General features: G+C 38.0%; 1 protein-coding gene across 1 annotated transcript; it reads right to left on the bottom strand.

The window, feature by feature from the left end:
- Positions 1 to 7924: 7924 nt before the first annotated feature.
- LOC114645012 (gamma-crystallin S-1-like) lies at positions 7925 to 9714 on the bottom strand. Its single transcript, XM_028792984.2, has 3 exons — positions 9697 to 9714; positions 8349 to 8591; positions 7925 to 8221 (listed from the first exon to the last, which is right to left on the bottom strand). Exons 1-3 carry the CDS (start codon positions 9703 to 9705, stop codon positions 7943 to 7945), a joined length of 531 nt encoding a protein of 176 aa, XP_028648817.1. The 5' UTR covers positions 9706 to 9714; the 3' UTR covers positions 7925 to 7942.
- Positions 9715 to 14863: the final 5149 nt, after the last annotated feature.

Here is a 14863-nt window from a genome sequence, read left to right on the forward strand (position 1 = left end):
AGTATTTAAAAAAAAAGCCCATTACATGAGCATATAGCGGTTTGATTGCATTTATTATTATAATTCCAAACCCAGAACAGGTAAATAGAAACATGTGACTCACATGCCCGATTGTTGTTTCCTGGAACATTGGTAACATTCTCAAGTTAAAATCAAATAAATCAAAAGCAGAAGTAGAATACTTTGTTAAATATTGTTAGCATAAGTATGTATTGAATGCAATATGATTGATAACTGATTTATAATACTGTCTACAACAGTTCTAATGTGAATTCCTAAAGCCCTAGAAATGATTTTATAATCTATACAAAACAAGCTTGCAGGTATCTAGATCCACAAATGACAGATGATTGAAATTTGGCAAACTCTAAGGCAGAGTGAAGGACGGCTGGGGCCTTTTCCTGGCCAGGCTGCCACCATAATGGAAGGTCCAAAACATATATAGGGTACTACCTCCTCCGGAGCACTAGATGGCAGCGCCACGGTTTCCCACAGGACATCATGGAAACTGGAGTTCTGTAACTCATCCCTGTTGGGTGCTGTGGGGACCACCAGGGGGAGCTGCAAAGTCCTACTTTGTGGGTTTTTCACCACACCTCGGAGTGCTTCGTTAACGAGCCACCTGGAGTACTCCTTGGTGCAGCATAAAAGGAGCCACCTGCCTTCATTCAAAGATCCAGAGTCGGGAGGGAGAAGACAGGCTGAGAAAGACTGAGAAAGAAGAAAAGTGTGCTTTGTGCTTATACTGTGCTTTTGTATTGTGCACTGCAGGTAGGAAATAATTGAAAGTGCTTCCCAGGTCACAAAATGAAAACTAGGGAGCAAAATAACAATGTGTGCATTGCAGAAACTTGTGCACCCTGCCTGCTTATGTTGGGTTTGGGGTGCTGGTGTGCCCTCTGGTGGCCAGAGCAGTCAAAATAACAAGGACCACGAGATGAGAAAGGAAGTATTATCCAGAAGAAGCAGCGGTCAAAACCAAAAAGGAAACAAACCAAAATGCCAAGATCCAACATACAAAACAGAAAACTGAAGACATACAGTACATGTAGGTTCTTGCTGAGTATATTTGTTTTGAATTAGATAAACACATTGAAAGTTTTTCTCATAATAATCCAAAATATTGGATTTTGGGATTAGTGTATTGCCATCTTAAAGTTTTGACACAATGATGTCACACATCATACTTCCATTCCATGTAGTCAGTGCAAACAGCAACATGTCCATGACCATTCAAACAAGCACAAAATCCTGGCACCCACAATATACAGTAAATCATGGTATAAAATGGTGGTGAGACCACGGGGGTATGGTGAGGAGACCATCAGATGCCTCATCTTGGATGAGTTAATGCCAGTGAAACTCATCCGGGATAAGTCGGTTTTTCAAACGCAGCCGTGTATTAGATTAGTCTAACTGGATCTAATCATCCAAGATGAATGCGCATGCCCGCGCTGAGTGAAAAGCCCATATATATTGAGTCTAGAAAACATGATCAGCAAGTCTTTGATAGGCTGTAACAAAATGATGAAAGAACGAGCAGGACCTTTTATTCGAAGGACATGAAGAATTTCAAGATTTAATACGCACAAGGGGTAACACTACAAAAGCAGCCCAAACCAGACAAGACGGCTGGCAAAAAGTGGCTGACAAATTAAACGCGTGTGCATTGTACTTACTGAAAGCAGCGTTTCATTTCCTATGTGTCAGATTAATTATTATTTAATATGTCATAATTCCAGATCAAACGTGAGCACAAGGAGAACATGGGAACAGGTTAAAGTGAAGTACAAGAATATACTTCAAACTGGTAAATATTGGTGTATAACTATTTAAAGAATTGTTGACATAAAGAATCATATATAATGTAAAGAACATTAATTTTAAAGCTAATAAGAAGGCAGACAAGCAAAAAACAGGTGGAGGTCCACACGGTCCAGACCTAACCCCTGCAAGAGAGTTGGCTCTCCAGCAAAATGCCCATCGCCCTGTTTCTGAGGGCATTCCAGGGGGAAGCTCCTCCTCAGAACCAGTGGCAGGATGCAGTGGTCACTTCATTTCAGGTAAGGGATGGTCATTGCATATATTTGTCCTCCATGTGTGCCATAGGTATGTTCCATATAGCCCTCTTTTTTTTGGGACAGTTGCAGGGAATGTCATATCCCTAGAACCTGTGTCTGACCAACGAGATATTGACAAAGGTCAAATATTTGATGAAGACACTGTGTCTGATTATTCATCAGGAGGAGAGGTACATTTTCCAAATAATATTTGATCAAACTCCACTCTGATAAGTCCTATGTGCCCCAATCACATTTGGAAACCCTGGGTAATGAGAATGTTAGGTTGCTTGTGAGATTCTTTATGGAACTGTGAGTGTTTTTACCTGTGTATTACCTACCTGCAATGGCATGAAACACCTCTTTTATTTGCACACGCAGGTGTCCAGGAAACACTATGAAAACCTGAAGGAAATATTTCAGAGCCAAACAGACTTTACGAATTGCCTGGCAAACTGCACTTTTAGTTAGATTTTCCGCATTGCCTACAGTATATAAAAAAGTGCCGCTTGCAAAAACCTCAAAGCAATGCATGCTGTCTATGTGGTTGTGAGAGCCCGACTTCGCCTAGTTTAACTTCGAATATAAGGTCCTAATAAATTTTTGAAGTATAATATTCCCCCACGGCTAAAGCGGTATCTTTTGAAAACAATTTCCTCCGGGAGCAATAAAGGATCTTGCAGATTGCGCAAAACCCTCTCTGTATGAAATTCTCTTCTTATAATTTGCATACCGATATCAATTGGTCGCTCATTCATGAACGGCGAAGCCATGACTAAATGAATTCCACGCACAGACACTGATTAAGTGTGTGAGCTAATCCTTGTTTACGTAGAACAAACCTGCTCCAAGTAGGTTTGAGGATTAGGATGTGTTGCTATGACAACACTTCCAGCAAGAGTTTCGAAAAAACCGACAGATCCAGGATCAGGCCAAATCGTCAACAATCACATCCAGCTAAACGAGTAATCCACGTACGAAAAATACCCCCCACATCACCAAAATAAGGACAACAAATACAACTTAATCAAAGTTAAAATATATATTTAAAAAATAATATTTCACCAAAAGAATCTGTGGTCCTATTACAGACATCCATTACATGTAGTACTTAACTTCAGTAAATCAGGAAGGATAGTTGTTTTGAAAACCCATACTAATTGCTCCAGAAATTCCTTTGTTCAGAGTTCCGCACAACTTGTAAATAAGGAATATCGGAGAAAATGGTAGAGGTTTGATATGTATCCTGTAACTATTTTTGGTAAATATGCACTATCAAACTGCCTTACCTTAACCTGTCTTGTCTCTATTTGTTAATTTCTTTTTGTTTTGTTATTGGGTACAACTGAGAAAGCAAATTTCATGTTTTCTTGTGTAAATAAAGAAACCCTGAATCTTGTTTAAAATGGAGAACAACAATCCTGTGCCTAAAACAAACAAAAGTGGACTGTCTGAATGACAGTCCAGTTCTGATGAAGTTCTTTGAAAGACTGATAATAATAGTCTAGATAATCATTTTCTAGATAGTCTGGATCACCTTCATTTTGTATTTCATCAAAACTGGTCCACAGAAAATGGCAAATCTATGGCACTTAATACCTTCCTGGCATATCTAGATAAGTCAGACCACACTATCATCTACATTAAAGCAGATGCTTTTGAAAGAGTGGGCTCACCACTGTCTCTAGTTTCTGAGACGTCTGTGGGCGGCCCACATTTCTCCATTTCACCCTGAGCTCCTAAAAAGTAGTGTCCATCCACACTGGCTGCATCACATCCTGGTATGGCTCAGCAACGTAATGCACTGCAGAGGGTAGCGAAGGCGGCACAGAAGACTACTGGCACTCAGATGCCTTCTATTCAGGGCATATGCAACAATGTCTTAGAAAGGCAAAAAACACAATTAAAGATCTCAGCCATTCCTCACAGCCACTTTTCTTACTCCTACTTTCTTGAAAACATCATAGAATCATCGGCAATCCAACCAGTAGATTTAGGGACAGTTTCTACATACAAGCTGATAGGTTACAGCCAATGTACAGTCAATGATAATTGTTCTGCCTCACATGTTGTTAGCTGTTATTTATTGAGCTGTGCTCCCCTTTTACCTTGTCATTTATTAACACACCTGTCAGTCACGTCCCACACTTACAGTGGTGTCATAAATGTCTATGAAACTCACATAAAGCATGCAGGTCCCATAATAAACATTTGAATACAATACACCCCATGTGTCTCATGTAGGCACCCCTTTATCTCTTGTTTCAGTCACGTCCGAAGCATATCTTTAAGGTGTATAAACCCCTGGGTCTGGTTAGTTGTGGTACGCAGCAAGTTGAACCTCTGTCTACGCGCTTCTTTTTGTCTCGATCCAACCGTGGAAACCACTCGCCTTGTAAGTGTCTTTTAAAGCTTCATTGTTTAATGTATACTCTCTGCTATGTACTGCTTTGTAAATCACTTTATTGTCTTTGGTTGTACACCTGTATATACCTGTGTGTTTCCTTTGTATATATTTCAGTTTACAATGAAGTACGTCCAGTAAAAGCCTTCAAGAAAACTCACCCCTTGTCATTTTTACGTAGATATGCCGAGATGTTTAAGCTCTCTATGGCCGCGTTGTATGGACAGCGCGGAGTGAGGCAGAAAAATAATGACAAATATTATAAAATAAGAAAACAATCTGTATAAATATATAATACTTATAAATATAATTTAATACAATTAAATATAATTCCTCAAATCCAGAAGATCTGCCAAATTTTGGGTGGTCACAACTGGACTTGTGTCTGCAAAGATGTTAATGCTTATTAAATGTGTTTCCTTTGTTCCTTGTTTCCTTGTTCCAAACAATTACATTTACTTATTTGGCTGACGCCTTTATCCAAGGCGACCTACAACATTTATAATACAATTGGTTACATTTCTTTTATTGTTTTTTTCCCAATTGGAATACAGGCAGAACAAGTGACTTGCTCATGGTCTCACAGTGTCAGTAGTGGGATTTGAACCCACAACCTCAGGGTCTGAAGTTCAAAGCCTTAACCACTATGCCATTCTGCCCCAAACATTCATTTATTAATTGCTTTTTACTCAGTTGTTCTGAGGAGACATACATTTATTAATTTCAGTATACTCTCAACACTAAAGGATAAACTCATATTGACACCATGGCTGGGCTGAGAAATGAATTCAAGTTGCCATTTCTGTGAGGTAAGAGAACCAATCCCTGCATCACTGTGCCACAGCACGTGAAAGCAGGAGACAAAAAGGCAGACTCATCAACTGCCGCCCTAACACCTATGATATTCACACTGTACCAGTAAGGTTAAAGTTAAGCTGCCATCCTAAGTAAATGGCTCAGGTAGGCATAATTTACCTCTTCACTTAATAAGTTCACCTACTTGGATGTATGTACCTGTGTTTGCTGCTCATTACATTTCAAATTATCATAAATGTTATTGGTGATTAATGATTATTCAATCTGCCTGAGTATGGATATAAAAGTGTTTCTCTCCCCAGGCACTCAATGTACTGTCCAGTAGCACTCAGGACATATTCCTAGCACCTCAGTCCTATTTTTGATTGGCAAGTGTTACATTCCACCATGAAACACTCCACTGTTTTCTAACATTAGTATGGTTCATATGTGAACCATTTTTTCTGACCTCCCTGTCACCAACAGAGGTAGTGCAAAGTTTTGAACATTTTCTGAAAAATCAACATTTTATTGTAAAATATGTAAATGGTTAAAAATATGAGAGAGAATTTATCTAAAGCATAACCCTAATTATACATTTATAGCTCAACTCATTTTTCTACTTATCAAAAATCAGACTTTCGGGACTTCAGAACTGTGGCCCACTATTATTCACTTGGATCTCAGCCACTTTCAACTTTTGATGGAATTAATTAATTATTTGCTTTGACTCCACAACTTAAATTATCCAGCAGACATGTTCCTTGTAACAAATTGTCACATGGCCTTTCTGAATTTTTATTCCAAATTATTTTTGATGGCCCCTCCACCATTACTCTGTCCCTGTTACAATACTAGCAGCCATCATCCAATGCGGTAATCTACTTGATACCATCTACAGGCAGAATAACTTTCCTGTCTGAAAAATATTTGGACATTATGGACTTCAAATTCACCAGAGTTAAAATAAAATTATTTACATAAATGGAAGTTGTTAAAGAATTAAATATATTTTATGCTTGCTCATCCCTATCTTTCATTTGCATTGTTTCCTCCATCCATTAATTTTCAGAACCTATTTTATTGACTACAGGTTCTCAGAAATCTATTGAGCACAAAACTCTAAAAGAGATCCGATTCCCTAAACTGGCCTTAAACTTTAGGTAGAAAGAAGGACTAGTCTCAAAACTCAAAAAACAGGCTAGTGGTCTGTGCACTTAAAAAAAAGAAAGAAAAAAGGCAAAGCCTGTAACTCCTAAAATGGAGATGGTTACCTTGAAAACTCCTGGGCTAAAGAACGTAAACGTCTTAATAACGTAAACTTTGTTTACAAATGATTTAAGAAAAGGCAAAATGCAGAATGGTTGCCTGAAATAAGATAACTCCAAAACTAACCAAAGCCAAAATAAAAATCTTATACAACAGTCTAAACCAGAAAATCAAAAAACAAACACTTAAAATCCAAATATCCAAAAATGAGAAATGAACAATACAGGAAAGGTTTAAGGCCTCAGGAGTGTGATTGGACGTCTCAGGTCTTTATATAGTCACAGGGCAGTCCCCACAGCTGCAACACTGGAGGCCCCACACCCTTGGACTCAATGTACAAAGGACAAGAAAGATAAGTGACATTCATTACAATAAAGTAATTATTTCAAAACCAAAAAATATTATATGAAAATAGCAAAACAATAAACATATACGAAAAACAAAAATAATAACAAAAAAAGGAAACCACCAGAGAAGGAGCTCTAGTAAAACCATAATAAAAGCAAGAATCAATCCTTTACAATTGTCATTCTATTGCAGCACACTCTCAGACTCATCGGTACCAGTCAATTTAACTTTTTGACCTGTAAGAGGAAAGCGGAATTCCACGTGAACCTGTTTGTAACAGCTGAATATAGTAATATTTGAGTAATGTTTAAGTATCATATCAGACATCAGATCTCATTTAGATGGTAGTGGAAAACAAAGTAGATCACTTTTTAGAAGCAGAAAACACTGAATTAGCTAATTCCTTTATCAAAGTCTTTTAAGGATGAAAACAGTCATAGTCAAGTAAGAAATTAGGTAGTCGTCCAAGTTTTCTATCTGCTTGTATGCAGCATGGTATTGGTACGTTGGATGATCTGTTTGGAGATTCCATTGTTAAATCATTTCAGAATCTTCAGTGTTGCTTTGGTATTCCTTCTTCCACCTTTTTCTACTACCTGCAGCTTTGTTCAGTGCTTAGGGTTGATGGTGCTTCACTTGTATCTCCTTAACCCCATCATCCTCTATTCTTTCTTGATAACTCTGTTTCTCCTCTCAGAAAGTCTGTTTCAACCCTCTATTTGTTGTTATGTAAGCCTTGCTCTAAATCTCTACCAATTATCCCTCAGTGGTCTCAGGATCTCATATTGTCCTCTCCTTTCTGTGGGCATACAAACTTTAAAAATATCAAATTTTCATCTACTGTATTTACTCAATTTGTTCATAGATTATATTTTACTGGTAAGTTGCATTTAATGGGCTTCAGCTCAGATCCCATTTGTCACGTTTGTCCATATAATGTCCCTGGGACATTCATGTACATGAAAAAAAACTTCAACTTGAAAAATCCCAAACTTATTACTTAATAAAAAAAAGTAGACAAAGAAATGCAAGGACCATTTTCTTAAAATATTTAAAAATTTTATTTTTACATAAATCCTTCCCTTATGCGGCGGAAAGAGCCAATCATTGAATTATAGCCTCCCCAGTCACCGAATCTTCTATATTCACTGGGCCTCAGGAAGTACTGTCTGCCCCTGTAATTTGTGTGTTCATAGAAGATCCAGTAGCCCTCCATGACATTGCAGGAGAAAATGCTGTTGAAGCGGAAACGGTCATAGACATTTGGGCAGTCATCCATGAATTCCATCATCTGGCCCCTAAACTCAGGTCTTTCGTAGATCTTCAGCCTGTAGGAGCCTTTGTACTGTAAATTTATAAATAAACATGGGGTAATTAAACACTACCTAAGGACTTGTTATGTTACCATTTGGAAAAAAATCACAAAGTTTCAATTAGAAAACAGAAAATGATACATCAATACATCTACTTACTGATGGAATCATGCGGCAGGACCTGATGCAGTTGTTGTAGCCCATCCAGTGCTGGAAGTCAGGGTACTCTCCTCTCTGCAGGAAGTACTGGTAGCCCATGTAGTTGGGCTTTTCATACAGCATCCAGTAGCCGCTGTCCACACGGATGGAACTGCAGCGGCTGAAATAGGAGTACATATCCATACAGTCGCTGCTGCACTCATAGGAGCGCCCCTGGAAGTTCCTGTCCTCATAGAAGATAATCTGCAAGAAGACGATGAAATCAGATCGTGTTTCCGCACCTTGTAACACATATTCCACCATAATTCTGGCTTCTGGTGAACCAGTGGACTTACAGTAAGACAAGAGACTTCAAGCTAAATTTCTTTCTTTCTAAGCAATCCATTTTTAAAATGGCCAGACATAATAATAATAATTCATTACATTTATATAGCGCTTTTCTCAGTACTCAAAGCGCTATCCACACAGGGAGGAACCGGGAAGCGAACCCACAATCTTCCACAGTCTCCTTACTGCAAAGCAGCAGCATTACCACTGCGCCACCTGTGAGGACATAATGTCATCATTTGACTTGCTCTTTATCTCCACCTGAGTGTGTCAGGCTTTAGGAAATCCAATTTATTATTAGTAAATCAGTGCAGTGTTGGTGCAACTTTGGCCCGAACTGAGGTTTGTCTTCCAGACTGCATCTCATAGAAGACAGTGCCACGCTGGTTCAAGATGCGAGCATTTCTAATTATCTTACAAGACCAGTGCCCAGATTCAGCTAGTTCTTCCTGCCTTGTATCTGTTACCAACACGAACGTCTTTTGAAAAAAAATGAAAGGAGTATATTGTTGGTTTCACTATTTTTTTTACTTATTTTTTGAATGGCAGAAACTGAAAATGAAAACCACTCTTTTTATGATGCAAAACAAGAATTGTAGACAAGAGAACACTTTAAAACACAAATCTAAAATCTTTAACAAATCAAAGCTTTTGGTTTTTCTTTCAGGATTCTATTTTTAATATTTAGATAAAGTTCAGACAGTGATTAAATAACTCCTATGTAACATAGTACACACAGTGTCACAAATTAATCCTTGTACCCAGTTAGCTCATCCATCAATAAGATGTCCGTAACAACCACTGAAAAGGAAACTTGGATGAAGCTACTCGGGAGGTGACAACATAGACATAAAATATAAATAAAAATGAATTTCAAAGCCTTCAAATAGAAAAAGAAATCCAAAATATTCAAAAGTCATCTTAAATATCTTGAGATCAAGACAGTTCCCGTGTTACCGGGCTAAGCCCAGTCCCACCATGAATGTATATTCAAATCAGTAGTCTACACTGTTGTACTCACTTTTCCCATGGTGAAGAGTTTTCTTGTTATTTTTTTTCTAAAACTCCTAATGGAAGCAATGTGACTTTTATAGGACTGGTCAACTGCCATTTGTTTTATTATGTAAATGATTTGAAATGCTGCACAAGCACATGGTGTTCACCTTTATTTGTGTTTCAGTTACAATAAAAGACCACCTTCTACAGTGTACATGACACGTGAGGACTGTATGTCGGCTTTTCAAATGCTAAACAGTTGTTTTTTGTTTGCAAATACACAATACAGCAGACAGTCATAAAAGGGGGGGGGGGGGGGGACAAATGGAAAGTGCTGTTTCTGTATCCACTCTGTGTATATACACTGCAAAGAATGGCTGCATCAGCTTTCTGTTTATTTATACTGGCATGACTTGGTGCAGCTGAACTGTAGTTGGCTGCTGCATACAAGAAACTTAATAGAAGACGTGAAACACAAAAGGAGAAAAAAGAATGTAATACCAAGCCAATAAGAGAATTATTTCAGTTTATTTATTTGTTTATACAGAAAGGCTCAACATACTAGACATGATATCAAAAATAAATTATAAGCTGACAGAAAGGCCATATCTTGTGGACTCATTTATTACTCTATGGCTTTGCAGAGTACATCAGGGTAAGTCATGAACCTCAGAACGCCAGTCTATTGCCAGGCACAATCACAAAGTCACTCAGACTTTGCCAGGTTAGAGTCGCCCATTCATTTTGTTATGTGTAGATAGATTCTGGGAATAATGAACACAGGCACAGGGAGATCAAATTACAAGTTCTCACCACATGGTGAGAATGAGCTGTCGAAGAAGGATAAAATGAGCCAGAAGGTGAAACAATCATTAAACAAAGTGTTGGTTGGTACCAACAAGACAAACGAACACAAGTCAAAAATTCAGATTGGAGAGTTTATAAGCTGGAAATCAAAAAAAAGCACTAGCAATAGTTTTTTTTTTTTAACTATTTACAAATTTGAACAAAGAAGAATGCACAGAGCCAACACTTCCTATACGCCGATCACACACTGTGAGTGGAGCCTGTTATCAGAGGAACGATGTGGAGTGGGGCCTCAATAGAGCAGAGCTCTGGAGGTCTATGGCTTGATCTATTAGGGTTATTGCTGTTTCAAGTATTGTCAAATGAACATCATTGGCATTCACCTGCTTTAATACATTTCCATTACTGAGCAGAGAGATGGCTTCAAGTCAACACCAGTCAGGAACACAGAAAAGAAAAAAAAGAAAAAGAAGATCGTGTAGCACTTGCAGTGTGTTTAGAAATCTAAATTTGTCCAACTTCCAGTAAGCTAACTAATATTAGATTAAATGGTACTAGACTAAGCTACTGGACTAATAGTAACAATGGAGTACCATTACGTGTAATAGTTTTGATAATCGAGTGTTGAACAGATATTAACTGATGTTACAGTACCTAGCTAACACATGGTTGTGGATTATTTATTATTATGACCACGGGACCTACACAGAGAGGTTTACTTACCTTGGCAGAGACATTCATGTCTCTGGTGACTCCTCCTATGAAGTCAATAGACGGACTGGGAGAGTGTCATGAGGTCGCTGGAAAGGGGAGAGTGGTGCTCCAGATATCTATGCAAAAGGACAAAAGTCCAAGTCTTTAGAGTCCTGGTGCTTCCTCTCTTGCTATATGGACATGGATGCTATCCAGTGACCTGAGACGAAGACTGGACTCCTTGGGTACTATGTCACTCTGGAAAATCCTTGGGTACCGCTGGTTTGACTTTGTGTTGAATGAGCGGCTGCTCATGGAGTCCCAAATGAGGCACATTACCTGCATTGTGAGGGAGCGTCAGTTATGGCACTACGGCCATGTGGCACGTTTCCCCGAGGGTGATCCAGCTCGTAAGATCCTCATTGTTGGGGACCCGAGTGGCTGGACCAGGCCAAGGGGTTGCCCACGTAACACCTGGCTGCGGCAGATAGAGGGTCATTTCCGGAGGGTGGGACTGGGCCGCATGTCTGCCTTGGGGGGTTCTCAACTGGGATCCCAAGTTGTTTTATTGTGTAGTAGGTGCGGCAACGCACTGTACCAGTGCATGCTCCCCAACTTGACTTGACTTGGGACCTACACACATTGTTAAAGGCTGCTAACTTTACTTGACGTATGGGTGTTGTTGCATTAAGGACACGATTGTAAATTTCACTGACACAGGCGGCTCCCTTGCTTACTAGTTTAGTTATTGTCTGAATTGTGGAAAACCACCAGGCCAGCAACTGTTGATTTAGTTGACTCCTTACTGTGATCTGTTGTCATTGGAAGGACAAAATTAAGTTTAGAGAAATTCATACGGATGGATGAGATATTCATATGTTTATTTTTAAAATATCTACTGTAAATTTTCAGCTTCATGTTGACCATGTATTTATTGCACTAAGTACGTTTATTAAGTACGCTCAGTAATAGTATTAGAAGTTTTCATTTTACTATTATAAGTAGTAGTAGTATTTTATAAATTATTATTAGTAGTAGTAGTAGTAGCAATCAATGTTTTATTTTATATTATTGTCTTTAGTGTTAGTAGTAGTAGTGGTAATATTAAAATTGTTTTTGTTGTTGTTGTATCATGTCACAAGTGATACTATTGGTTATATAAAGTAGCAAAGAAAAACCACATTGATACCTTGCACCATTATTATTATTATTATTATTATTACAAATTAGGCCTTCATTTATAAAGGAAACAAATCAATTGGTATATCCATGCCATTACATACCACTGAAGTCCAAATCTATGGGTTGTCCTCCAGATAGCAACAACCCTTCCAATTTTCAAAATTTAAGCTCGCCAAGATATACTTCAGGTCATCCATGGCACAACAACGTATAAGCAGCTTGGCTATCATCAGCATCCACTCAGGCCTTGCACAGAAGCTCCTGTGCGATGGCTTCATAGATGACCTTGCTTTGATTGATTTAAAAATCCTTTTAGTTGTAGATAAGCCACTAAACATTCCAACACCTTCTTATATTTTGAACTGCTTGTCTCTCCACATTCATAATTGTAATCTTAGATTCTCTGCCTCTAGCTAGATTAGTATTTTGAGAGTGAAGCATAAAAGAACTGGTAAGGCAGTTTTCTATTTCCATGCACCAAATATCTGGAATACGTTACCAATAGGGATACGCTTGGACAGTGCAGTTTAACATTTCAAAAAACTGATATATACAAACTTCTTTCATCTGGCTTTCTCTCTTGATTATTTAAATTACTAGGTTCACTAATACTAGTACTTCATACTGAGGGGAGGAGGAAACGGGTTCTTTTTAACTAAATGTACTTCTATTTACTGTGTTATAGGCCGGTCACTAATCAGTACTTTTGTGTGTTTTCTTTTTTATGCGGTACACGGTGGTGGCATTATATCTTACTGTCTGTTGGTCTAAGTATGTTGCATTTGCCTCATATACTGAGAAGATGAAGTGAAGGAGCTCTGCAAGAGTATCCTGTAATTGTGATACATTTTGGGACTTTAGAATATCCAGTGGAGGCGGGGTGTCCATTTGGCTTTGGAACCCCATAAGATTTTTTTTCTCCAGCTTATCTGGACTTTTTATATTTTATGTCCTCCCCACCCATATGACAATACCATCTGACTACCATTAGAAACTAAAAAACAAAGTGAAAACATATATATCTAAGGTAGGTAAATAAATACTAATTTCTTCTTATCTAATATTTTGATATGTAATGTTTTAATTATTCTTTTTATCTATTTCTGTTTTTCTTTTCTTGCATTTTTTTCATTGTCATCTTGTAAAGCACTTTGATCACTTTGTTTAAGCAGTGCATAGTCTGGAGATATTTTGCAAATGAAAAAGGGTAATTTGGGAAACATAATTTATGTGAGCAGTAAATGAAAGATTGTTATCGCGAATAACAAAAATGGCTCTTGACCTGTGTAGACATGGGTATAGTGCAACCAGCAATAGAAAGGTTTGAAGCTGCAAGCCTTTGCTAATGTTGATTTAGACCAATAAATTAATGTATTCAAGACATGCAGTAAGGGTACTGGTGTTATGATCGTGAGTTCCAAAGCACACAAGTTCCAAACACACTCCCAAAAATGGCCACTAGAGAGCGAAATCCTGTCACAAACCTGGCTAGATACAAAGATGACCACACAGAATCTGTATAAAATATAAGATTTATTCTCAAAAAATGCTCTTCACCAAGAATGAAGCTCCACAGAGCACAAAAATGCAAAAAGGAGTTTCCTAAAACAATTAGTCAATATATTGTCAACAAAGTCCCAATACAAGAATACAAAGAGTGTCAACAGACTGAGAAAACTGGTTACAAAAACAATGATAATCTAATAAAAAAACCACAATAAGCACAGCAAAACCATAATAACTCACCAAAAACTCCGAAGTGCATTTGAAATGAACCACTAGGAAGTGTGAAAAACCCTCCAGATTTATAGGGCGAAGGGCAGTTCCTGTTGGTGTTTGGCTTATGGCCACACTTCTTGGGGTACCACCTACAAAACACATGAAACAAAGCACAAGCATAGAAAACAAAGCAGACAAAAAAAAATGATCATACCTCAATAACTCAAAATTGAACAAAAAAAAGACATAAAACAAGACTTTCTACCTATCAGGTGGGGAAGAATGGAGGTATCATCTGGGAGGATTCAATGCAGTGGGTCTCATGGACAGCAGGGGCACCCGCCTTCATTCCAGCATCTCAGGTGGCTGCATAAAGAAAGCAGAAATTACTAAAAATTGCCAATCTCTTAAGAAATTCTATTCCTATATAGTCTATTATGAGTATAATAAAAATATAGCATGAGAAAGTCAAATTAAAAAAAATGTTATTTGCAGTTTTTTAAAATGCTCCACAGCATTAGCCTGATATATTGCGATTGGTAAACATAATGAAAAGTAAAATGAAAAGACTTTGAACACAACTCTATGGAGAACCAGAAAGTGGATTTAAATTCTCAAAACTTTCAAATGACGATAAAAAATTATTAAGTGTTGGAGAATAATGTATAATGTTCTTAAAAAGTACTGAACATACATTAGTGTTACAGGCCTTAGGCCTAGGGGAACCTGGGCCAGGTACAAGCCACTGTTGATACAGGGTGTAGCCCAGGGATGTGCGGTCAGGAGAGGAA

This window comes from Erpetoichthys calabaricus, chromosome 2 (genome assembly GCF_900747795.2).
Source record: "Erpetoichthys calabaricus chromosome 2, fErpCal1.3, whole genome shotgun sequence".
Taxonomy (NCBI): Eukaryota; Metazoa; Chordata; class Cladistia; order Polypteriformes; family Polypteridae; genus Erpetoichthys; species Erpetoichthys calabaricus.

Bases quoted from the DNA above. Each gene is read 5' to 3' on its own strand.
- LOC114645012 (XM_028792984.2), bottom strand. The intron at 8,222-8,348 runs GTAAGTAGATGT...ATAAATTTACAG, and splicing joins CCTGCCGCATGATTCCATCA to TACAAAGGCTCCTACAGGCT.